This window comes from Mauremys mutica, chromosome 5 (assembly GCF_020497125.1).
Source record: "Mauremys mutica isolate MM-2020 ecotype Southern chromosome 5, ASM2049712v1, whole genome shotgun sequence".
In the NCBI taxonomy this organism is placed as follows: domain Eukaryota; kingdom Metazoa; phylum Chordata; order Testudines; family Geoemydidae; genus Mauremys; species Mauremys mutica.
In genome coordinates, this window is record NC_059076.1 from 18,783,999 (window position 1) to 18,810,835 (window position 26,837).

The following is a 26,837-nucleotide window of genomic DNA, read 5'->3' on the forward strand; positions in this document are numbered from 1 at the left end:
CTTGGTGGTTTCAGATTTGAGAATTGGTTCCACTCGCATTTCAAATGAAAACTTTGTTTTCTTCAAACATGCCGGTAAAGTTTCATTAGGTAAAACTATCTAAGGCAGGGGTCGGCAACCTTTCAGAAGTGCTGTGCCGAATCTTCATTTATTCACTCTAATTTAAGGTTTCGTGGGCCAGTAATACATTAACGTTTTTAGAAGGTCTCTTTCTGTAAGTCTATAATATATAACTAAACTATTGTTAAGTAAATAAGGCTTTTAAAATGTTTAAGAAGCTTCATTTAAAATTAAATTAAAATGCAGAGGCCCCGAGACCGATGGCCAGGACCTGGGCAGTGTGAGTGCCACTAAAAATCAGCTCGCGTGCCGCCTTTGGCACCCGTGCCATTGGTTGCCTACCCCTGGTCTAAGGCAACCACCTCATTCCAATGCAATTATTACTCCATAAGATGTACTTATAAATAAAAGCTCCCTATTTTATGAAAACAGCTGGGTACATGTTCCTGCAAAATGCATATTCCTTCCTCCCATTCAGAGAGAGTTTGTATTAAATCCTTTATCCATTACCCTGCACAGCCGTATGCAGTAGATAAACCTTACCTAGTCCTACAGTTTTCTGAGGTCTAATCAAGCAGCTCTACCTTTAATTAAGTCCTCTTTTCAAATGTTTTTTCCATTCATAACTCAAAAGTGCTTACCTGCTTTTAAACACTCAGTCTTTACTGAGAACAACCATTAGGCTTCTATGTTAATTATTTCTCTTTTGTCCCCTTAAAGAGGACCACACCACAGGTTATTCTGTGGTTTTAAAGGAAATAGTTACAGAACTTGGCCAAGATTTAAAAAAAATATTTTGGATATGTAACCTGAGACGCTTTTAAAGGGTCTGATTTTCAAGAAGTGCTGCGCTCCGTGAAGAAAATCAGAGCCTTTGAATGTCTCAGTTTGAGCACCTAAAATCACCCATTACTTTTGAAAACCTTGACCAAGAGCTGGACTTGCTGCTATCCCAAGCCTTTGGCTGTTCAAGCTGTTGTCCCTTGTAGCTGGTATCTTAGACTTTCCCATCCTTTGGTCTAAGGTGGCAGGAAATGCCACAGTCTCCACTTCCTAATTACTCCCCCCTCTGATCCCCGCTTTTTACAAGAGCTCATTCAGTAGCCCTGCCACCAGGAAAGTACAATTAGGCAGGCAAAAACAAAAAAAAAAAAAAAAAAAACTTGAACTAGCAAAAGACTCAAAAACCAACAGCCAAAAAACAATTTAAGTACATCAGAAGCAGGAAGTCTGCGAAACAACCAGTGGGACAACTGAGGTGCACTCAAGGAAGACAAGGCTGTTGTGATGAATTCTTTTCATTGGTCTTCACTGCAGAAGATGTAAGGGACATTCCCACACCTGAGCCATTCTTTTTAAAGTGACAATCTAAGGAACTGTCCTGGATTGAGGGTCAGTAGCAGAGGTTTTGGAACAGATTGATAAATTTAACAGTAATAAGACCCCCGAAACAGATGGCATTCACCCAAGAGTTCTGAAGGAACTCAAATGTGAAATTGCAGAACTGCTAACTGGGGTATGTAATGTCAAAGTCAGACTCAGGACTCACAATTTGTTAGACCACTCTGTTTATTAGCACAGCGCTCTGCTAACAACACCCAGATAATGTGAGCACCATGCAAGGCCCACACTACCTTATTTTATACAGATAAAAAGGGTGTAAACTTGGCAAGATAACAAAGGGAACAGAACTGACAAGTTTACCTGAGGCTAGACATACATAGTTAATTTTCTTACTAACTTTTACCAATCTCTGGTTAATGTTTCACCATTAGCTTATGTGGACTCATTGTTTATGCCTTAATGTTTCTTTTCCTGATACCTGTATTTGAACATTCCTCATTTCTGCTTAAAAGGTACATCCAGCATTTCTTTAATCCTTTCTATTTTTACAATATAATTCATTCTACTTTCACAGTAACCCATCGCTTAAATCAGCCTCTATCAGGAGGATAGCTAATGTGACTCCAGTTTTTAACAAGTGTTCCAGAGGGGATCCCCGCAATTACAGGCCGGTGAGCATAACTTCAGTAGCAGGCAAATTGGTTGAAACTATAGTGAAGAACAGAATTATCAAACCTATAGATGAACACAGTATGTTAGGGAAGAGTCAACACAGCTTTTGTAAAGGGAAATCATGCCTCGTCAATCTATTAGAATTCTCCGAGGGAAGGTCAAAAAGCATTTGGAGAAGGGTGATCCAGGGGGATCTAGTGTTCTTGGGCTTTCAGAAAGCCTTTGACAAGGGTCTTCACCAGTGCTCTTAAGTAAACTAAGCAGTCATGGATAACAGGGAAGGTCCTCTCACGGATCAGTAACTGGTTAAATGACAGGAAACAAAAAGGTAGAAATAAGTGGTCAGTTTTCAGAATGGAGAGACAAACCACAGTGTGCCCAGGGATCTGTACTGGGACCAGTGCTGTTCAATATATTCATAAATGATCTGGAAAAAGGGGTAAACAGTGAACTGGCAAAGTTTGAAGATGAAACGAAATCGCTCAAGACTGCAGTCAGCTTTGAACTTTAAGTTAAAAGGCTCGCTAAACTGGCTGACGGGGAAACAAAATGGCAGATGAAAATCAATGTTGATAAATGCGAGGTGATGCATATTGGAAAACATAATCCCAACTACACGCAGAAAATGATGGGGTCTAAATTAGCTGTTATCACCCAAACATCTTGGAGTCATCATGGATAGTTCTCTGAAAATATCTGCTCTGGGTACAGCAGCAGTCAAAAATGCTAACAGAATGTCAGGAACCATTAGGAAAGGGGCAAATAAGAAGACAGAAAATATCATAATGCCACCATACAATATTCTATGTTACACCCACACCTTGAATACCGCATGCAGTTCTGGTCGCCCCATTTAAAAAAAGATGCTGAATACAGAATAGACTCCAAGCAGAGAGCAGCGCTGTGCCTGTTCATGGGCCCACTCAATCCCAAAGGCAGTGGCAGGAGCACCAGCGTACCAATTTCTCACAGCCTACCTGGTTTAGACTCAATGGCCCAGGTTTTGCAGTGCAGACTCTGTGTGCCACGCCACCAGCGCAAAGCAGCCCTCACGCGAGCATAGGGGGATCCTGTTGTGTCACCCTTGTCCTCCTTGCCGCTGGCGCAGGGAGCTTGACCTGGGGGAAAAGGGACGGATCCCCTATGGGCATATCAACTCCTTGGGACTATTGGAAGCTGGCACAAGTTAGAACCGCCTTGAAGTTGCTCTAGCTTGCGCGGAGGAGCATCCTGGATCAGGGAAGTGCAACAAGGGAGTGTTTAAGGTCACCTTTGCTCATCCTCTCCTGGCTCCTTAGCTGCAGCCGAGCATTTGCGTCAGTGAATTTACCGTGAAAAACAAACCAGATACTTATAAGGCTTAGATGGAAAGTAGAAGCAGCTATAAACGTTTAATACTTCTCTCCCTTTAGCATGCTGACTGGCGGGGTTTTAGCTCATCTGTGAGACAAGAGGAAAGAGGAGTTGATAAAGCCGATCTTGGTTCTGGGATGACTTTTCACTCACCTGTCAATTTCCTATTTTAAAGCACAGCTGCAGCGACCTTAACAGGTGGATCCCTCTATCCGGTGGCAGCCCTGGAACAACTGCAGCGAGACATTGAGGGGAAGCCACTCTGTAGAAAAACCTCCAAAAGAAACATTAAGTCCAAAGCCAGGTAGACACAGAGTCAGATTCCCTACTCAAATGTAAGTAAAGAGCAGGAGCTAACACGGGGAGGGGAAGGGAAAGAGGTTGGACAAAGGAAAAGGTAAGAAGATGTGGTCAGATGGGAAGTCAGGACACACATGGAGGTGTTTGAAATCATGACTGATTATCTATTGGCTTGCAGGGTGTTCTCTGCTGGAGGCTATGCCCTGTACCTTGTTCTTTATAATTCACAACTGACACTTCCACTCAGACCTTCTGCAGGGGGCTAAGGGAACAATTTTAAAGCACGGGGGTGGGCCGCAGGGCTCCTAGGCATGCACAGGGGGTGATACTGGCGGCGGTGAAGGCAGCCGGGCAGGCACGTGGAAGCCCTGGCTGTGCCAGAAGAGCGTGCCCAGCAGTGCAGCCAGCAGCAGCTCACTGGGTACCAGCCAGCGCAGGTGCAGCACCGCCCCAATGTCAGGCGTGCACGCACCAGCCGCCGCACATGGTCCAGCGCCGCGCCCGTGTGGCGATGCCAGGCCGGGCCAGCAGCAGCGCGAGGCTTCCCCTGCACAAATCAAACCTCAGCCGTCCCTTTCTAGGTGGTCTATTGACAGTTGTGCCCTGGGGCCTGGAATTGCTGTCGGTGGGCCTGCTTCCATTGTCCCAGAACTATTTTCACAAAGGAAGTATTTTAAAATAAACCGGGATTATGCTGCACAATGAACTGTGAACTCTTCCATCTTTAGAGCTAAGCACCAGCTGTCTCACATAACTTCCATAGTCAGTCTATTAACCTTGCTGCAGGCTAGCTCTGGAATTCCTTTAACCCTCAATAGCATCCTTTGCAGAGCTAGCTGGCAGACGCAACCCGTGAGGATCAGTCATTCCCCTCTCTGACATGCTGGGCATTTAGCCTGCTGCAGGAAGCACCTGTTATCTGTGCACTTTCTGGATGTTTCTCCCTTCTGCCCAAAATGTGCTAACCAATTCTAAGTACTATTATAAGTATCAACTGAGGAGCACTTTATAACTCATAACACTTCATAACTCCCAAGCTTGACGCAAAAGATGATACACGGAAATTCAATTTATTTCTACCCTCACCAATCTAAGCTTAGTCTAGTTTTATGTTCTCATTCTTCACACAGAATTTGTGGCCCATGGTATGTTGAAACAATTAATCCTCACACCCATCGGATGCAGGTACAGCAAGTATTCCTCCTTTTACAGCTGGGAGGCGCTAATACTCCCCCGAATTTTTCTTATTAAACTTACCAAGTTTGTTCTAAGACATGAGTTGTGCTCTAATTAATATGCAACCAACGAACGATCAACAGGGCCAGGATATCACCCATACCTATTGGGATACTGGAGCACATGAAATGAAAACAAAGCCCACGTACAAGAAAATTTGCTTTGCCTTTATCTAGGAGACACTACACATTGGGATCCCAGGAGCAACTGAACAAAGAGGGAAGGCAGCACTAGCTTGAGGACTAACAAAGCTCCCTCCAGTGCTGTCTGCATTGGGACAATCAGATAAAGCACCCTTCACGCTGCTGTTTCATCTGCTGTGGTTTAAAATTCCAAATAAGAGGCAGTGAGAGATTGAATGAGCCCCAAAAGGCCCTTACCATTTCAATCCTACTGATAAACAATCATGAGAAATGCAGGTCTGTTGAGATCGTTCTTTCGAGAACAACTTTCTACAGGGCTTTTCTAAAGCTTTATCTGGATACATACGGGGGAAGAACAGAGAGAAATATCTACTGACCAAATACCACCATGCCCACACATTCACTTAATATAAAGGCATGGAGCTCACTGGTTCTACAAACATACTAAGTATCAGAAAAGCAATCTCACCTAGGAGGTAGTGTGGCACTTGAGTTCCTAGCTCACTTAGGTTAAAATTTTCAAGTCCAAGATCCATTTTTAGAAGTGATTTAGAAAGCTTTCACGTAAGTCACAGATACATTTTCCTATACACAATGGACTCTTAATCTTAGACATTTATTATGGGTAAAGTTTTCCAAAAATGACTTATTACCAAAAGTTTCACTGAAAGTCATCTTCCTCCTCCTTCTGACCCGTGTCAGAATCTGAAAGCTGACCCTCCTCAAAGAGGAGTATTGGGATTTATGCTGCTGGTGGGAAACACTTTGCATCTCTTAAGATGAAGGGGATCTGGGGGCTCTTTTCCTTCACCCCCGTGTTCTGCTCTTTGTCAACCAGGGCCTTGCTCTTCTCTTTTCATCCATTTCAGAGCACTATGAGAGGAAGGAAGGGGACAGGTCCAGAGCCTGTTTGTATTTTTTTGCTGAGGCAACTAGAGAGGGGTCTGAACGTCTGGTCCGTCTGCCCAGCTCATGGCAGCGAGCTTCTCCTCCGCAGACTCAGACTAGCAGGGCTCACCACACCAGTGGTCTAAAAATAGCTGTGCAGAGAGCCCAGACACTTCAGAGCCCCAGCTCCAGCCTGAGCTGCAACTTCAAAGCGCTGCCTACGCAGCTATTTTCAGAGCGCTAGCGTGAGCCCTGCTCGCCTGAGTCTGTCAGGCCGGGCTGGGAGGCTTGCTGCTGCCGGCTCTGTACACGTACCTTGAGAAAGGCCTTTTCCTAAGATGCCCTTGATCCTCCTCCTCCTCCGAGGGAAATTTCAGACAGAGTCCACCAGAGGAGAGAAGGCCCTCATGGTTACCGCTTACAAGCAGCTTTCTTGCCCTGAGAAAGGAGCAGCTCATACTGGAGCTTTGCAATGGACCGAGTCCAGACGGGAGCTTCTCAGAGACGCATGCTTTGTTCATGGGGGATTTTGGATGTGGTCTGGACATAGGCTGACCCCACCTGGGGGCACCAGCCTCCAACCCTGGAGGTTTAAAAAGGAGTTCTTGGCCCGCTTGCTGCGCTGGGCTGACATTGCTGGTAGGGAGTAGCCCTGAGCCAGCACTAGGCGGGGGGCGGGGAGGAATACTGTGGAAAGGAGGGCAGGGTTAGTCCAGGGGCCCCTTACCAAGCTGTCCTTGCTCTGTAGCTCCCTGACACCACAATACCTGTCCTAGAGGAGCTGGGCAGCTGCTCCATGGTCAATAATGGTGACTGAGGCAGGAAACTTCTCTGGGCCTGTGATGTTGTCCTGCAACATACACTCTCCCTGCACGGGGGTAGGAAGGGGAGAGAGCCATCATCTGCACCAGACCTGAGAGATTTTGCTGCTGAAGTGCGGCCAGTGTTTCCTGCGAGCTTTCCCGCTTTGGTGAGGGAGGTTGCAGGAAACCCCGGCCCAGTCTGAGCACTTGAGAAGGCCCTGGGTCTCCACAGAATAGGTGCAGAGTACGATCTCCATGCAGGCACTCAATCAGCAGGGCAGGTGCAGGAGACACAGTGTCTGGCTTTCCCTCTTGTTGTACCCTTCACCACCACGCTGTAATCTGTGTGGGTGAGTAGGGCACATGGAGAGTCCGACTGACCACGGGAAATAGGGAATTCCTTTTGCCAGCAGCGGCAGACCCTGGGAATTTGGAGAGTTTAAGCCAATTGAAGTTAGCTTTAAAAAAAACAAAAACAAAAAAACCCGTTGCTCCACAGCAGGGAGGAGCTGGGCTGCAACCTGCAGCAGAGGAGGCAGATGAAAAAATTCACAGGTTTCTCAGAGGTGGAGCCACTTCTCCACTGATTGACAAGTCTGGTCTGCCTCCACGGCTGCATAGAGAGAGACCTTGTTGCAGATCTGTGGCCCTCACGACGCATAAAAATACCCCAGTTAACAAACGCCTTTGGAAATGAGGTTTGAGCAGAAATCGCAGTTCCATTTGGTCAAGAGAGAGGACGTCTCCCTCCCTTTGATACACAGAATGAAGCCACAAAGCTGATTGTGCAGCCCTGAAACCAATACAAACATTTCAATACTTTTTGAGTGTTTCATAGAGAGGGGAGCCATATTACTGAGACCTATAACGACCAAGGCTTTTGCCAATCCATGCTCGCTATTGTTTTACTTCCCCCATCAAAGGGGCATTCCTCCCAATCTCCAAGAGAGAGGTTTTCATCACAGCTTTGTCTAATGGGGTCATCCTGATGTATTCGACCTGTTGACACCACATCAAAGGGGATGTCCCAATTAATCTTTTCTTGCTCCCCAAGAATTAAGAATTAAGGCCAGCAAAACTTTCCTTCCCTAGGGAGAGTGCAGGATTTGCTGTATTCAGTCCTGGAAAAATGCCAAAGAGGAACGAGAGGCAGAACAATCTGACTACTCCAAGTGTAGTAGTAGGATTTTATGTTTGTATTTTATATAATTTAGAATAAAAGGATGAAGAATAATAATGTAGCATGTGTTAAATGTAGTAGTGTATGATTTGACCATATCCTGCCAGGCACCCTTTCTGAAAGCAGAAAGGAATGGCCTAATGGGCCATTGGTAGAGATGCATCAGCCAGAATCTGTGTCTGGGCTGGTTTCAAGGCAGAATCAAACCTTTTAGGGTCACCACGTTGTTGCAGGTTTAGCACTTTAAAATAAGTAAAAGAATGCAATGATTGTTTTTCTTTTGCTTTGCAACTTGATGTTCCTGTTCAAAATATTCTGTGTAAATCAATTCTGTTTTGTGTGTGAATGATGAATGTGTGTAGGCCACCACCGAATCAGATGTTCTAGGGAGGAACCGAGGACAGACGCAAGGGCGCCAGAAGGCTGCAACACGCCCCTATTGAAATGTCAGAGAAGGGCAGATTGAGGACTCTAAAGATGAGACAGGCACCTATCAATGGGGACAAGATAGTGGTGATCAAAACCAGCCTGGGGAAACTCCCTGAGAGACCTGATGAAAGAACAAGATAAAGGATGAGAAGGACAATTTAAAAAAACAAGTACTCGTTAAACAATCGATTACAGCAGGATGGTGCAAAACTCATTGGCCCCAAAGAAGGAAAATCACTATATAAACAGGGTGCCTTGCCATGAAACTTTGGGTTTGTCCTGCCAAGACTTCCCCAGAGCATCACGTCGGGATCGACAGAACCCAGCTCCTACCTACCCATGATAAACCTAGCTGGCCACTAGATTGATCCGGACTCTAGCCTGGTAACTATAACATCGACTGGCAGGACAGTGTGTGGGGGTCTGAATGAGTGCATATGCTAATTGTTGTATTTCCAATAAATGGGGCGTATTGCCTTTTCCCCTGAAAAAGATCCCGTGTGCGTCTTATAAACATAACACAAGGTCTGATACCACATGAGCCATCCAGTTGAGAAACAAATGCTTGATATCACTGGAAAGTTGGGACTCCGGTCCCGGCAGGTTGTAAGACGTCAGACCTTAAAAGAAAAAAAAAAAAAAGTCATCATGTTAAAAGTTGCATAGACATTGGACTTTAAATACACCGCTACCTCGATATAACGCCACCCGATATAACACGAATTTGGATATAACGCGGTAAAGCAGTGCTCCGGGGGAGAGGGGGCTGCGCACTCCGGTGGATCAAAGCAAGTCCAATATAACGCGGTAAGATTTTTTGGCTCCCAAGGACAGCGTTATATCGAGGTAGCGGTGTACTACCCTTTGCTCTCCTGGTACTCCTTAGCCACCACATTAATAGCTAATCTCTTAAACAGGCAGGATATCACGAGGTGACTGCTGGGTCAAAAATGAAGCAGGAAAAGCCCAGCAGCAATCAGAATAACGCATTTATAAAAAGTCTGCTATCTAGTTACAGGCCGAGGCCAGAAAGTTCAAGCACTGGACTGGGACTCCAGGCTCCCTGTGACATCTGGGAAAAGTCACTTATTCCCTGCGCCTCGGTTCACTCAGTAGTTTAAATGAGGACCATACTGCCCTCCTCAGCTTGCAGTCTAAGCAGAAGAAACAGTCCATCTCCATGTGCACGCGTCACAATGCATGTACGGCTGATCTCAGTACGGACCTCGAGGATCTACTGTAATAGTACAAATAGTCAAAACGCTTGTGCTGGCGGGTGCTACTGCTTCTAGACTCTGTAAACTTCCGAAAGCACTGAACCTATATCAGTGAACTTAAAAAACGTTGCCACTGCTCGCACAGTGGCATCACTGTTGACGACAATAAGCCACTCTTCCCTCTAGCACTGTGAACAGGCGCTATTGAACCAGGGTGGGGGGCTCTAGCTTTTTTGCCGCCCCAAGCACGGCAGGCGGTAGATCCTCGAGGCCCGTACTGAGATCAGTCTTCAGCGGCGCACCTGCAGGAGGTCCGCCGGCCCCGCGGCTTCAGCATACCCGCCGCCGAATCCGCGGGACCGGCAGGCTGCTGCCCTCACAGCGACAGGCAGGCTGCCCCCCGTGGCTTGCCGTCCCAGGCACGTGCTTGGAGCGCTGGTGCCTGGAGCCGCCACTTTACAGAACAGTAACAAGAGATACTTCCGACTCCTAGCTTCTGATGTACACATGCTGGACAGAAGCAGTGTACTGGATTGGTACTCTTCCCAGTGGAAAGGGGAGGGACACACGTGACCTTTTAGCACCAAGAAACAGGATTTCTTGACAGAAGGAAGATGAACTGAAGACTTGCACTTGGTAGTGAGCCGCTGTGGCCTGCCAAGTGTGGTAGCGCACTTTAAAAAATGGCACCTTTGCAGATCTACTGCACGTGTACATCACGGTAATATCTGCTTGTGTCACTTTGTAACACTCATGTGTGTGTTAGTTTAGTATTTTACCCTGTCAGCACCACAAAGCCAAACCGCTACAAAGGGACCGAGCCGGATGCTCCTCCTCTTTGTGTTTCAATAGAATTATCTAGTAAATCCCAATTCCAGGGCTAATCATTCACACCCACAGATACTCAAGAACTTGCAGCACCTTTAAGGGTTAACCTTTACACATGCAAGAACTGGATGTGGCTTTTGTATTCAAACCTGATTATTAGATACTAGACATTCACATAATTACACCTCTTACCTTTCATAAAGCATATAGCAGTCCAAAACCCACAGAATTAAATGGAGAAACTCTCATGGACTTCAACAGGTTTTGGATCAGACTCTGTTATCCAGGCAATCTCTCCTACCCACCCATAGTGTGGCCAGAAGCAGCCACTGAATTGTAAACACCTAGATGTACAATTTGATGCAGAGCAGAAAGTAGCAACAGTAAGGGCCATGTGCCAATATCCAGCTCCTCGCCTCCCAACTCCTTTTGTGATACATACAACAATTCTCAAGAGTAGAAACAAAAACAGGACAGAAAATGCAGTTGCAAAATAGCCATTTATTGCCTACAGAGGGAAATAAAAGTACACAGGTGCAAAGAAAGAAACAAGCAGATATTTAGCCCTATACACATCATGTGTGATCAGTACCCAATTTCTGTAATGGAAGAAAAAAAAAAGGTATTTTGTCATCTGATCTGACAACAATAGTTCAAGGTTTTCAGCACCTCCCTTCTGAGCTGCCATAAGATTAAAAAGGCAAGACTGCTTAGTACAGTTACTGTCTTCATTTTGTATTGTTCCCTTTTTTTTTTGTAAAAGTAAAACCTCTCCCTTGCACATACATGTTGTACAGTATATATTGCGCAAAATACCTCCACTGAGCTGTTTAATTAAGAGTTCCCACCTCACTGACTGGTAAACTAATAAACAAAATGAAGAGCTGGTGATTTCTGTCCGACAGTCTCACAATAAAAGGTAGAATTATGAATGACGTGGAATTCAATGGACTGGTTCAGGGAAGTCAGTTGAAGCTACAGTTGCATGGCACTTTGTTTCTTTTAAAGAAAAACTTTTTAAAAAAAAAATCATTTGCATTTTTAAAAATTACTTCAATTTGGAGAGAAATAACTGATTGTTTTGGAGGAAGGTCAATAGTTTTACAATTATTTTGTGGGAAAAGTTGAATAAGCTTTTTTGCTCAGGTCTAAAAATCAACTGCTTTGCTTTTCAACCATTAGATGAAGATATTTATACACCCCCATGTAGTTTCAATGAGACACCTGAACTGTGTATGAAACAAAATTTAAAGATTAGAGAATATTTTTCTTATGGAAATGTAATTGGCAGGATTCACAGTAAAGCAAATCCCCCCTACGGATTCCCTCAGTTGGCACTTATTTAAGATTATATGGTTAAGCAGGTTATATTTGCGGCAAGAGGCCCATTTAACTTATGACTCGGTGTATTACCAGAAAGGAGAAAAACCAGAATCCAGTGGTGCATTTATGAAAACTTTTCCAAAATCCAAGAATGTGTTGCATTAGGACAACTGTACAGAATCTCAAAAGTGCACCCCTCTCTACCCGTCCCCAGTACTCCTAGAAGCTGGTGTTTAAGAAATTTGCATTCAATGCAGACTATGAGCCTGACCTGGTTCTCATCGCAGTCAAGGCAAAACTCAAATAAGACCTCAACGGGAGCAGGATTGGCACTTAATTCATGTTTCCTTTGTGCAATAATGTAGCTGTTCAAATGCAGAGCTGAGTCAGGATTCAGGAAAAGTTTGCTCAGTTCGAATTTTCATAAAATGGGAAAACTGTATTTTAACAGATTTGTACAGAAAAATTATAGCGCAGTTTCAGATGACCCAGACACAGTTCATGTACCTAGGAGCATTATACTCCCATTGTCTAGTTTTCAAAAAACAAACAAACAAACAAAGCCTGAGCTCATAATCACCACTGATCCAGTCAAACTTATGAGTTTAGTGACTTACAGGCAAATTTAGGATAACATGGTGCACACAACACTTTAATTGCTTGGAAAAAACATACTACACAATAATTAAAAATGGAAAACAAAGCCAAAATAATATCAACAATGTCACTTGTAAAGAGAGTCACCATGATTCTTTGCTTTAAAACAAAAATACAGAGACAAGGAAGAACTTGGTGAATGTCTTACTCTTGGAAACAGTTTAACAAAAGGATGAGACCAAGTAATATCAGAATCACTCCACCTTTCATTACTAAAACAGTGAAGGACTTTGCAAGCTAAACACACTGTACTATGCTGAAAAGAGTCATATCACTTGGTGTGTTTTGCCATCAAAATTGTTCAAATACAAATACAAATATATTTCCCCAACTTCACACTTATTTTAGAATCGACAAGAACTGCTGTCCCTGAAGTATTCTATCTTCCAGCCAACCCAATCCAGCCAAGTTTACTTTGTATACCATGTTTTAAGATTAGCTAAGATGTTAGTCACTTTTCTAATCACTTTCAAAGACAAAACGTTACTTTATCATTTTTTCTCCCAGTGATTTTGAAATTAAATAAAGTCTGGTTAATATCAGTACAAAATGTCCTCACTACTACACAGGATAAAGATGCACCAGTTTAGAGTTCAGCATTTTAATATCCCCGCCAATCAGTTATAACAGTGCTTTGGGGTATATATGTAAAACTCATTTTAAAGTGTTTATAAACTTATGAAAGTTATTTCTATTTCGACACTTGGCATAAAGACTCCAGAAACGTTTTAGGTTTTTTAAAGCTGTTAATATAGAAAACTTCTTACTGATTATTTTTTTTACTGTATTCTTGCAAAATATTTACCGATCTAACATGGAATGACTTTCACATTATGAATTTAGCAGGCCCAGACCTTAACAGTGAACTTTTCACTGTTGCCAGTGTTCAGCTATTTTTAGTAATCCTTTTAACGTCCCCTCTCTCAGGTACTAACAAATTGAGTCATCTGTTCAACATCTGTACAAGTAGTGATGATTAAAGCTTCCCTATGTTGCTCTGCCAAGACGTCTCAATGGTGTTCTGGACAGACCACCTCTACAGGAAAGAGGAAGTAATCCAATTGTTGCATGTATTCAGCCACTGATATTTCAGACTACCAATCCAGATGTTAAATTTTTAGCAAGGGTGGTGGTTATATAACCTGGACAATTGCAGTGAAATCCTTCCCCTACTGAAGTCAATGTCAAAACTCCCATTGACTTCAGTGGGGCCAGCACTTCTCCCTTGGTGTCACTTCTCCTCCTAGCAGGCAACTCATTTTATGAATATTGTGTAAAAGCAAATCACATCTGAAATGGTAATCCAGGTAAACAGCTCGCTATCCCATTACCAATCTCTCAAATGATGCTGTCCGGCTCCATGTTTTTAAAAGGATTGATTTTAGCTTCATGGCTTCCTACTGCAGACTGATAAAACAGATCAAGTACTTGATGGACCACTCAGGTTCCTAAGTGTATATGTACACAATACTCTACAGTCTATTGAGTCATTCACACAATTCTAGGAGAGTTTTCTATTGTATTAAAACTTCAGAGGATCAAATCACAAAAAGAATAGAGAGAGCACTGAAACTCGTAAGAGTAAGGCGATTTAAACTTTAACACAAGCAGGACACATCACTTTCCTCACGCTTAGATATCTCCTAACAGTGAGACATGCTCCAAGTACGTATGTTTCAACCTGTCATCTCCCAATATAGAAGATGAAGTGTCATTCCAGAATGTAATCTTAAAATGTAACATTTCCTTGTTTTTGTGAAGTTAGATTTTTGTAAATAAAGAAGAATATCTACATGGCAGTACAGAATAATTGATACTAGATTAACCATGTAAATATGTACAATACTCAAGCCATTAAAAAAGCATTTATTTGAAGATTAATGACTACTACAACTTCCTTTTTAAATTTATATTAATTCGAGGCTATATCAAACTAACCCTTTGTGATATTTAAATAGCAATCTAATCAGTATTGTTTGATAATTAGTATTTAAAAGACCCCTTCCGCGCCTAAATCTTGTATGCCAAGTATCTTGCCAAACCAAGTTTTGATGCCGAAAGCCAAGAATTATAATAGAAATGTAGTCACTTCAGTTGCTGGGTTTAAATCTGATCTTTGATATTAACTGCCCCCACCTTCCTCTTCTCAATTTAATAGATTATGGAAAGAGTATTAATAATGCACTAGTGATTTAGAAATCTTTGAACGGATGTAAATGCCCAAAGTTATCCACCATATTTCCCTCATATGTTACATGTGACCAAAACAGAATAACCTTGAATTTAAACCAACTTTTATAGCTTGTCTCCTCTCTATACTTCATACCTGTGATCTCCTCACCAAACTTAGTCCCCGTGGAATCAAGTGATATGAGCCTTTAATATCTTTTTATTTACTCCCTTGTGATTTAGGTCAAAGACTTCAGAACGAAGTGCTGAAAGTTAAGCTCCTAAAATCATGTTCAGACACCAAAATGTAACTGGCCTGAATTTTCAGAAATTGTGAAGTAAATGGGAGCTGCGGGTGCTCAGCACCTTGGAAAAACAGGCCACTGTAATTCTGGCATCGGGCCATGTCCCTGGAGAGAGGAAGCTTAACTCAAAATCACCCAGGATGGGAGATTTTCCAGACTCTCTCAGCATTGGCCTGACTCTATCCCCATTGAAGTCACTGGTGAAACTCTGGGAACAGAGTTAGGCCAACCCTGGGGTAGGTGCTTTTGAAGATTTTAAGGGACTGAAGATTTTGGCTACGGTTTATAAACATAGAACAACAAGTAGTCGTCGGAACCAATAAGAAAAAGGGTTTTGTATTTCTGCCGACTAGAAACAAGAGTGGCTTCAAACACATAGTAAGCTCATTGGTAAAATGAAGTATTTTCTTGATGAATGCTAGAAACAGAAAGAAAGAAAGAAAGAAAAGCTTTGAACAAGGCAAATGGGAAGAAAAGCTGGTCTCAGAACCCATTGTGCCATACCTGACTTCAACGTGTGGTACACAAAACGTTCACACTCCTTACATCAAAATAATGAAACAAAAATATTCAGCTACATTGTACAAAATTTTTTTATATACACACACACAAAACCTCATATCTAACAGATTTACCATATCGAATTTTAAAAAGTTGCCTGTAGAACGGTGTTCAATTTTTTTCTCTGCTTCCTTTAGGCAGTGCTGTTGCTTAGAAGTTGACACTAGGCACAATATTTTTAAAACAAAACCAAATAAGCAAGGAGCAGTGTATGAATTTGAACTTTTTTTCCTGTGACCAGTCCTGAGGATGCTGCAGTGTTCCCAATGTTTAAAGCTATGAGACATGCATCAGTGATGAAGAGAGAATAATAGTGTGTATTTTGTTGTACATTTATCTATTGTGAAATTAGTGATACCACTTTCCCAGATTCCTCTTCCCTGCCTGCTTCCCCTCCCAAAACACACACACCTCTTATAGGGTACTGAGTTTTCAGTTTTCGCAATCAGAAGAATCACAGCTGCAGAAAAGCTCGACTTCGAATGTGTAGGTTTTCTTCTTAAAGCCATGAGTTTCCACTTTAGACACATATGGTAATTTATCTTGACTTCTGGATAATGCGCATGCATGTTTTTTATCTAAAGGTGTCATTCATCTTAAGTTTATTATTGACAGAGTTCCAGATTTTCTGTATTTTAAAACAACAACACGAAGGGCAGCAGCATTTCTGATCACCGGAAATGGAAGCTCAATACAGATACTGCCCCTTCTGTTTAAAAAAAAAAAAAAAGGGCAATACAGCGGGGGCGGGGGAGGAAGAGGAGAGAATCACACACATGAAATTTGGATAAACATGCTCAGGTGTGTGGGCCAACTAAAACAAACAATACCCACTTCAACATAAAAGCTTTTGTGCAATGTCAATTACATTTTTTTTTTAAGTAACAGGATAATGGACATTTTGAAGAATGCATTTTGAAGCAGAGAAAACCCAATTAAACACCTTCCTGCAACAGAGTGCCTCAAATTAATTATGAATCAGAAGAAAATAAAACTTAAGCTGTTTCTGTTGCCCAATTTTTTTTATTTTCCCCCAACACTATAAAAGATTGTGGTTTGTTTTTTTAATTTATTTATAAACAGGCTCCTCTGCAGTTCATATACAATCATAGGTGAACTTTAAATTCCATTTTATACAAACATCTCAAAAATATTGGGAGTGAAGTATGGTAGGAAATATTGCTCACATTGCTAGTTAACATGCGTGTATGAAAGGAGGAAAATGGTTTGTTAGTGCATATCTCCAGAGCAGAGAACCCACCCCTCCAAAAGAAAAACAACAAAAAAGAATACAGTAGCTGATTACAAAAGGTAATGTCCACAAAATTAAGTTTTTCATGCTATTCTACTTTCCAGTACTATATGCTACTTATTTGTTCAATTTATATGCATGCCTAGGCCTTGAACACTTGAGGTATATATAAAGAGATACCTGCACCTAGAGGAAAATCTTTAAAAGGTTTTTTTTAATTTTTTTTTTTTAAATTGGTTGATTGGGTTTTCTTGTGCTGCACAAAATTTTTTTATTTATATTAAATTTCACTCAACTACAATAACTTCCAATTTTATATTGGATGACGGGTAATGCCTCCATTCCAAGGCACTTTTGAAAGGGAGTTGTGGTTTCATTGAACCAACTGTTGCATCCCATCCCACCCCTAAACAAATACAGGGAACATTCTCTACTAGAGCCTGATTTTCTAAAAAAAAAAAAAAAAAAAAATGACGAAGGAAATATATAATTAAAGAATGGTGGAACAAGCTAAAGTATTAGTTTTGCAAGGCAGAAGATTGCTCCTTAGTATTTAAAACTAATTTAACAATTTAAATGTGACCCTTTTTAAATCTATGAATGAGACATAAATATAGGCTATTTATCTGTTTAAAAATTTCATTCACATAAATGGAAAAATTCTTTTTTATTAAAAATATCACATTTTGAGACTAGAAACAGTAAAGTGCATGAAAAGTTTAAAATATAAATTCAAGAAAATCTTATAGCAGCAAAAAAGCAGAATAAAGAAAAACTTAAAAACACAGACACAACCTTTTCCTATTACGGTGCCATATATATATTTTTTTTAAACATTAAGCAGCCAACCAATTTCTTTCAGAAAATTGCATTATGTTTACTGCCTCTTGAGACACAACATTTTGAACTGGCCCCCTAGAGCGTAAAAAGAAAGATTTGCAACACAGCTAATGAGCGTTAACAGTTGGGAATGAACCAGCAGCTTTTTAATTCAACCTTGATGGAAAACAAAAACAAAGTATTAAAAGCATACGATGGCTATTTGGCAACTAGGGTCAGGAAAAATAATCCAAGGAATGATTATGGCTACCACTCTCCCCCCTTCACAAAAAAGCACCTACACAGCTATTTAACCTTCACTTTGGAGATAGAAGTAAGATCATTTCCAGAGGGTTTTTTTTCCTGTACCTTAGCTTAACCAGTACCTCCAATCCAAAGTTTATCATTTTTGCAATTTAACATTAGAAACGGGAACCTATAGATTGAGTTGGAACGTATTTGCTCTTCCAGAACTCATCAATAAGAAAACTTGCAGCTGATTTGAGTGCAATTTCTTAATTTTATGCTTCTAAATCCTGTTCCCAACCTACGTTGCAGAAGTTTCCCATCATGGTTTGTCAAAGTAGGGAGATTTCTCTGTTAGACCTCTCAAAACAGGCCATCCGTTTGAATTCCTGAATTTCTTAACCAAAAAAGAGCTCCAAGAAAGTTACCACCATGTTGTCTGCCAACCAAGAGTCCTATGTGGCATTAAATGCTTAGGTCCAAATTCTCTGATGGCATAATTCCATTGTAGTCAACAGAGTTGCACCAGGAGATGATTTAATCCTTCAATATGTATATGCAACCATTTTTGGTTTTCCAGTATTAGCTAAATGTGGGGGGAGGGCTATACTGTTAATAATTTACAGTTAAATATTAAGTGCTTTGCTAATGTGCAAAATTAATTTTGGATGCAGGACCCAGATCTCCATTTTGAGTTCAGTAAAATAGTATTTCTAATTATTCTCCCTTACAACTGAAACAGATTGAAGTGTTGTATTTATCAGTTTATTTTTGTTTTTTAAAAAAGGAGGGTTTGTTGTGCTGTGATTTGGAAGAAAGCATTCATTTTAAATAGATTACGATGCAAGCTGTGAATCTGATTTGCCCATTTTACAAACACAGCTTCCTAATGAAACAATAAGCTTACCAGTTTAAAAATTAAATTAAAATCCTGGAAAGGGAATAATACTTTGGTTCCAGCCCTAGTGCCAAATGATACCAACATGCACCAAAATGTGCAAAATCTCATATCAAAACACACAATGAAAGGAGCTTGAAGAAGCAGCTTAAGGTTGGCCATACTTCACTCCTACATACTTTGATTTACAACTGTACAGGTCCATAACAACAGGTCCCAGCCCTCAAAGGGGCAGGGCTCCACTACCTCCTGTTAGGTAAGTGTACACCGTTGACAAGAGGCAGGAGCGGAGGATGGAGTTCAAGCTGTGTTAACAGTGAGAAGTGGTCTGAAGGGATGTGAGGGTGTGGACACCCAGTGATGTTGTTCTCAACCAGCCACTGAGGATCTAAAGGCCCCAGGACACCAAGCACGTTCATATGAGTGTTGGAATAGAAAATGTAGTCAATCACACCCTAAAGGGAGAGAGAAACAGTCTGTTAAAACAAGGACAGGTCACAAGTTATAGTTTAACATTTTCCTAAGATGTATTTGGCACAGCTGCACACACTTGCTAACTCCCACTCCCTGATGTTAAAAGCATGTTTTTACAATTCACAGGATGTGCAATGTGACCAAATTAGTGCTGTCTTTCTAAAGATCTTTACTTTTTTATTTTAACTGTGCATTACCAGTCAATGAACATATTTTACATTTAATTTACTTTGAAATATATTATCTGTGCATAATTTTAGTATTTCAATAGTTCCTCACTGGACGTGAATGGACAAATTTCCCTTTTTATGGTTGCTACTGTTTGGCCGGAGACAATTTTCTGAAGGCTGCATTAACAGGCGGAAGCACACTTGGCTACATTTTGATGACTGTAACTTTGCAAAGTTATTGATAATTTGAAGGTTTTTTACATGAGCTTAGAATTTCCAGACTATTGCAAAATGGAGCAAACACCGACTAGACATCCTGAAGAACAGTTTTTCTTGTCCCCAATACGACATTTTTTTGGGGAAAGCCCTTTGCCATTCATAGCGGACATAGTCAAACCACCAGCTAATACAACCGCCTTAACCCCTGCACCCATGAGGCTGGGTAGAGGAAGTATTCCCTCTTCCTCATCACAAAGACATGAAGCTTAAGTTATAGTCAAAGTCTTAGGTCTGGTCTACACTGGGGAGGGGAAGATCTAAGTTACGCAACTTCAGCTACGTTGTTCAGGTAGCTGAAGTCAACATACTTAGATCTACTTACCACAGTGTCTTCACTGCGGTAAGTCGACGGCTGACGCTCTCCCGTCAACTCCGCCTGTGTCTCTCGCCCTGGTGGAGTACCAGAGTCGATGGGAGAGCGCTAGCCTTGATGTGATAAATCGACCCCCGCTGGACCAATCGCTGCCCGTTGATCCAGCGGGAAATGTAGACAAGCCCTTAGATGCCAATTATGCACATTCAGAAGCAATTTTTTCAATCCTCTAGAAATGTACTGTCCCTCTATCATCATTGTACTCTTTCTTAACCGAGATACCTGAACATCTCACAAAAGAAGTCGATTCAAGTAGTAATAGCTGAGCCTCCAAATAATAGTGACCATAAAATAATTAAATTCAACAATCCAAGGGGAAGGATGGTACCAAAGAGCAACAAACACAGTGACACTAAACTTTAGAAAAGAGAGAAGGCAATAAAATGAAGGGACTAGTCAAAAAGGCTGCAAAATCTAAAGTAAAGAAAACAAAATCCTTAGATTTTTGTTTTGGATGTTACATAAGGAGAGAACAGTCTCAAAAGGCAGTGCTGAACAAGAAGAGAAGCAGACAGGTGAGTGGTAAACAATCCAAGGGGAAGGATGGTACCAAAGAGCAACAAACACAGTGACACTAAACTTTAGAAAAGAGAGAAGGCAATAAAATGAGGTACTAGCAGAGATTGAGCTGTCAGAATAAGAGATGCTGGAGCAAACTGTGTCTCATAACACAAGAACAAGCAAACTTTCAATTAAATTAAAAGGTGGCAAATTCAAAGCCTGTAAAATAAAGTACTTTTTCACACAACATGTAATTAGACTCTGAAACGAACTGCCCACAGAATATCACTGAGGTCAGTAACTTGGCTTGATTCAGGAAGATTCTTGTTACATGGATAACAAGAACATCCAGAGTTATAACAGTTAATGCTAAAAAAAAATTCTGGAAGGGGTTTTTAGACTCATGCTTCAGGGATTAAGCCCACCTTTAAGTATTTGAGATTAGGATAACACCTAATGCTGGAGGGGCAGATTATCCCACATCTGCCTGCTACAAGACTCTTACACCTTCCTCTGAAGCATCTAATGCTGGCCACTCTCACAGACAGGACAGGGGACTAGATGGACCTTGGGTCTGATCCAGCATGGTAATTCCCACGGTAAAATTCAGTCCATGAGAAATTAAATTCAGTAGATCACCCCTTACTTTGAAATCAAAGGTGTAATTGGTGTAAGGCATCAAGTTGTTTTCATAGGCGCTCTTGAGCTGGAAGCCATGCGTGATTCTTCCTTCAGAAGCCCCGTTTTTTCCACTGCCGCTGAAGTTCATGAGACACTCATTGTAACGCAGCTCTTTGAAGTCCTTATGGTTGTCTGCTACTATGCCATTGCTTAAGTACTCCACAACACCTGTTTGCAAAACAAAGATGCCATTAGTGGATTTACTTAATTACTGAACACAACATGCACAGTATTTAAATCCCTTAGGTTAAGACCCATGTTGAAAGATCATGGTCTCCAAATAGGCGCAGATATATATAGAGAGAGCAGCCAGTTTTTCCTTTTTTAAGTCTCCTTTAGTGAGGTCTGACTTCCTGAGTGCATCTATATAATGAAAGGGCTCACTGCCATCTTCGACAGCATAAGCATTTCAAAACCCTGAGCACAGTAAGAATACTAACTGTACGGTAGCAGCCAGCATTAAGAGTAAGTTTTCTTGTATTTCTCTCCTCGATTACAGTTAAATAGCAGAAGTACTCCAGTATATCCATCTCAAGTTTCTGCCCTCATTTTATTGTGTCAGCTTTTCACCCAGAGTGCAATAAACCATGAACTCCAAATTCCTAAATATTAAACACTCCTCAAGCTCTTAGTCCAAAACAGGCATACCACACTTCTGATACATAATAACTACTACTACTATATTAAACTTGAGTTAAAATACATCAACCCTAGATCTTTTTATGCTTTTTTTATTATACTCAATATTTACCAAATCTTGCACATGACCAATACTTAAAGTGCTAACAACATACTGAAAAGTATTTGATATCTGCTCAAATAGAGGAGTTATATTAACTGGTTTGGGAATTTTGAACCACAACTGGATTTTATGAAGAAAGCTTTGCACAATAATAATAATCGATATACTGGCATACCATACAAATGTCGGGTGGAAGGCTGACTCAAACATTCCAATAAAAATCAAAAGTGAAAAAAGACAATAGTACAAGTGATGAACCATTTCTAAATACCTGAATCGGGCAGTGAGTTAAGATCCGCACACAGCACCAGAGGGATAGAATTAGGATCTGCTGTTGGACTGCCAGGCCTGATGGAGGCTTTCTCAAGGACATTTTTCAGTTCTGAGACAAACATCATAGTCTGAATGAGTTTTACATCTGAGTATTCAGGGTCCCAATGCATGTGGGCATTTGCCACAATAAGCAGTTGTTTGTCCACAGCGTGAAGTGGCTTCATACCTGGATTAAAAGAAGTTTTTATTAAGAAGTCAATTAGGTGAATGTCTTCAATTCCACCTTGTTACAAATGATAATGCAAAATTTCTGCCACTCCTGTATCAGCTACAAATGTAGATAAATAGAAAAGAAATACTCCTACTTTCACAACTGGAAAAAAAGATAAGTCTAGCAACAAATTAAATAAAGCTTTATCCCACACTAAAAATACATTTTGTTTCACATTAACTTTATTTGGTTACAGGTCTCATAATACGAACTTTTGAATATATGAGACAAATGGTGACTGGAAGGACTATTAACTGTTTAATTTGAGAGAATTAGAACAACTCCTTCTAAGGGTACTAAAAAAAAGGATACTAAATTAAGTGTCAACTATAATCCATGCCCTGTCTTCCAAACACTGGTACAATTATGTGAATTACTCACAACAGCAGATAAAAGCTCAAACAACAGCAGTGATAAAATTACTTATCTATTTAGCAGTGCAATAACCACTGCTGGGTTGTATACCACCACTTATGAGAGCACAGACTGTCTATGGAATACACAGCTTGGGAATTGTGTACCCTTGGCAACTCACCCCCTATTGCTAGCATCAGAACTGCACATTCCCCCTCAACGGGATAAACTGTCTGACCTACTGCTACCCTGAAAAATTATCAATCCCCAACTATTAGAGGGGAACCACATGAATTTTGGGTTCTCTTAATAGAATACAATTGAAGCACAGAAAGCCACCTAAAATTCCTCGCCATTCAGTGTTTTAACATAGGAACGCAGAAGTTTTTCAGACAGGCTCTTACCTATTGGTATAGCAATTTGTTCGCAAAGAAAAGGCCAAGCTCCTGGTTAGGGTCGTGCAGTAAGAGTTCTATTGCTGAAACAGTACAGCTAGGGCTTTTATTTCCCTAAGAACTGAGACTGCAGACTAGATAGGAGATGAAGTTAAAAGACTCTTCCTGCATTGCAATTAGAGACTGCCTACTAATTTCTGGGCTATATAAAAAAGGCCACAAAATTGGAAGGTGACAAAAAAGAGTCGTGATTCTTTGAATGACATTTGTGAGACATCACTAATTAATCATCCTTTATTAAAACACTGTTTGACAACCAGTTAGGAACATCAGCACTGCCATAGAGACGCCGTGAAGGATTAAATGAAGAGGAAAGAGACATCAGGATGAAAAGTTGAACAGCACTAACAGCTATTGGGAGAGAGGTCTGCACTCCTGCCTGGGGAAAAGTAAAGTAAAATCAAAGTAAGGGAGAATGAGAGTCTTGAGTAGAATACCAAATGCCTGATGCTCCTTGTGTGGTATCTAATGTCAGAGTGACCAAGAAATTTCCCACTTTATAAGAGCTTTCATCAAAGTAGTCTGCTGAACAGTTCTCCGTTGCAAATATTTGGCCAAGAATCTTATATGCAGTAATATCTTACATGACTGGTCTACAGAGGAGCAATTCACTTATTAAAAAATTACATCTGAACAAATACTGCCTATTATCAATACACAGGATAGCAGTGGTGGTTATACTGACCTGCTCCAAATAATTCTTTGTGCACCTCTAACACCACAGCAACTCCAATGTTGTCCTTTGTCATCACTCTGTTTAACATAGCTTCTGATCCTTCAGAGTTAGCCATTGCCACCTGGTTAAACTCCACTGTGTGCTTCTGCACCAATGTAAATCTGGGGGAAAAAAAAAACAACAACCAAAAAACCCCACCAATGTAAAAAGTAAAGACAAAACACACAGCAAATATGGACAGCATTCTCCATAAGTAGGCAGTGGCATTAAAAACATTTTAAAGTTCACCATAAACATCCAATTTATTATTCTCTGTATAGTTCCCAAAGGCGCCAAATGAGATCGGGGCCTATTGTCTCACTCACATTCAGATACTCTAAAAGACTGTTCTTGCCCCCAAAAGCATACAACCTAAAAAAGGCCAGGGGAAAATGAAGGATGGATGAGGTAAAATATATGCAATTTATTTTCAGAGATTTGTTTTGGTTAAACTATAGCTAGGAAAGTTGACTACATGTAGGGTCAGATAGACAATTATATGATGGCTCTGATTTCTTATAGGTATCATGGTAGAGATGTGCTGAGGTTTGTTCTTAGTGCCTCTGTGCATCCATCCCTCACAGACAACCCTTATCCAAAACTACCTGATCCATCCCAAATGAGGAACATTTCAACCCAAAAAGGCAAACTATTTTTTTTTTTAAAGGTATGAATTGGAGTTACAATGGAAGCATCACATAACCTTAAATTACAGCAGGTTATAACCACCAGCACACTATAAATCAGAAAGAATAAAGTTTCATTGATGCAAGATTGGCAAATGATTCATTATTTTGCACAAGGAGAAAAAGGGATTGCGTACAGCGCTGCTTTCCCCACCCGACCTACAGTTTCTGGTATTTACCGCACAAAACTATAGCTCTCTTCACAAAACAGAGATTACAAAAGCATACCCACTTTATAGTCAAAATACAGACGGTGGGCCTATGCCTGCAAGAAACCTCTAGATGTAAAAATCTCTGTCTTTGCCTGTATAGTATGTAGATTTTAGAAACTTAGTATCAGTACAGTGAAGCTATTCCATTAATTCAGTTCATATCCCTTTCTTGCAGGGGAATATTTTGTGTATAATCTGCAAAGTGAATGGAAAGGTACCATTTTAAGTACACCACTAAGAGAAGCACAACTCTGTTGTTTGACAATGAAAAAAATGTACTTCACATGAATTTCAATTTTTAGCTTTACGGCATACTAATTTGGTTGCCACCCATTGCAGCAAACTGATAGTTTCATTAATTTTTTTCAGACTTAAGGAAAAATGTTTCCAGTGCTGCGGTTTGATTCTTTACATTTATAAAAAAAGAAGGTATCTGTGAAGCTGCCCCTTACTTTTCAGTTTTGAAGAATATTGCACAGCCATCCACATGCTTTCTCTCCTGCTCAGACATGATTTTGGCACGTGACTTTGGAGAAAAAAATCCATCATACCCACGCTCTTTTAATGCTGGCAGAAAGAGGGTGAAGTATTGCTCTGTTTCCACTTCCTGGAATTGAATACAGTTAACATTACAATGAAGAAAATCAGTGACAGGTTAATAAAATAAGTAAATGCTCCCACCACTCTATGTACTCAACCAATACAAGCATATGTTGCCAAATAACTTGTTGCCAAAACCACACATTTATGTTGCTTATATCACATTTTAAACTAGTTGTCTGATGTATGATAAACAGATTGGGATTCCTGCAAATCAAAATTAAAAGGATGTTTTAAGAAGGAAAAGTGGCAGGCATATTTTGAGAAGTTGTCCTGAACATCAACAGGAAACCACACCAGTTGTTTTTGACAGCTAAAAAGTGGATACTCTCCTAGGTTAAAAATTCTTAGTATGCAGCCGCCATTAGTGTTTGGCTTGGTGAGCTCTCTTTTACTGAAGGGTTCTCCCCATTCTAGAATAATGTATTTTCTTGGACACCAAACACCACTGCTACTCAGCTTGTGTCAGCTTTTTAATTCAAGCAGCTATTCTCTTCGTTCTGGGTGATGGTTTTTATTCTTATAATACACTATATCTTGTTTAAAAACAAAAAAGTAGATCATCTTTAAATCCAGCACCACTTAACTGTACTCAACACCTAGGATAAACTCCTACCAACATGATAGCAACGTACGTGTCAATTCAGCGGATCACCGCTTAACTTTTAAGCGTGAGTGTAGTCCCCTTTGATTTCAACTGGACTGCTCACATGCTTGAAGTTAAGCATATACGCAAGTGCTACGCTGGGTAAGAGTCACAGCGGGGATTTGGAGGAAACAGCTTTTTGGTTAAAACACAATTTCTTCCTTTACTCAGTAAAGCCTGTTGATGTATAACAACCCAAGTAGTAAAATATTTAGGAGACTTATAGATAATAAGTAGAAATTCTAATGCAAGTTATGTATTAGTTTAGCTAGTTTTCTATCATTTTAAAATTATAAGGCAACTATGCATGCATTCTGTAACGAACACTTTGAGGTTCACCACTAACAGTGAGGATAAAATGCTTTGAACAGAATATTGGCTCAAAAGGTGGTATTCTGTTTTCAGATAAAAGCCAAAAAATTGTTGTTTTGTTACTGTTACCTGAAGACTAATGATATCTGCATCCCAGTTCACGATTTCTTCCATGATTCCCTTTTTTCTATACTCCCAATTTAATGCCCAGGACGGGCAGTAGCCATATAGCTGCCGGGTGGCATATTTATCACATAACACATTGTAACACATAACTGTGAATGAAGCTAGGAGGAAACATAAGAGGGAATTACTGATGAATATAGATAAAACATAGTATTTTTTCTCAAGATACCTATTGTTGTATGTTACATCCCCTGTGTTGGAGAGTAAGTCAATATGTCAATAAG

The 26,837-nt window shown here is 40.7% G+C and overlaps 1 protein-coding gene and 1 long non-coding RNA gene across 3 annotated transcripts in view; both read right to left on the reverse strand.

The window, feature by feature from the left end:
* Positions 1–1,651: 1,651 nt before the first annotated feature.
* Positions 1,652–4,296, reverse strand: LOC123371856. The gene is made up of 3 exons (XR_006579959.1): positions 3,583–4,296; positions 3,054–3,194; positions 1,652–2,378 (listed from the first exon to the last, which is right to left on the reverse strand). It is a non-coding gene; the product is annotated as an uncharacterized LOC123371856 (long non-coding RNA).
* A 4,585-nt stretch (positions 4,297–8,881) lies between these two features.
* The window catches only part of CNOT6L (CCR4-NOT transcription complex subunit 6 like), a 69,558-nt gene continuing 51,602 nt past the window's right edge, over positions 8,882–26,837 (reverse strand). Inside the window, exons 7-13 of one of the 2 annotated variants that reach the window (XR_006579735.1) lie at positions 26,557–26,714; positions 25,322–25,476; positions 23,942–24,093; positions 22,175–22,402; positions 21,127–21,329; positions 15,880–19,138; positions 8,882–9,028 (exon numbers count right to left, since the gene is read on the reverse strand). Coding sequence is in view for 1 of the 2 variants with exons in the window: in XM_045018641.1 (XP_044874576.1) it covers positions 18,926–19,138; positions 21,127–21,329; positions 22,175–22,402; positions 23,942–24,093; positions 25,322–25,476; positions 26,557–26,714 (1,109 nt within the window). In the remaining variant the exon portion in view is untranslated. Of the gene's footprint in view, positions 9,029–11,497; positions 19,139–21,126; positions 21,330–22,174; positions 22,403–23,941; positions 24,094–25,321; positions 25,477–26,556; positions 26,715–26,837 lie in introns of those variants that run through there. The other variant, XM_045018641.1, reaches the window with a different exon arrangement.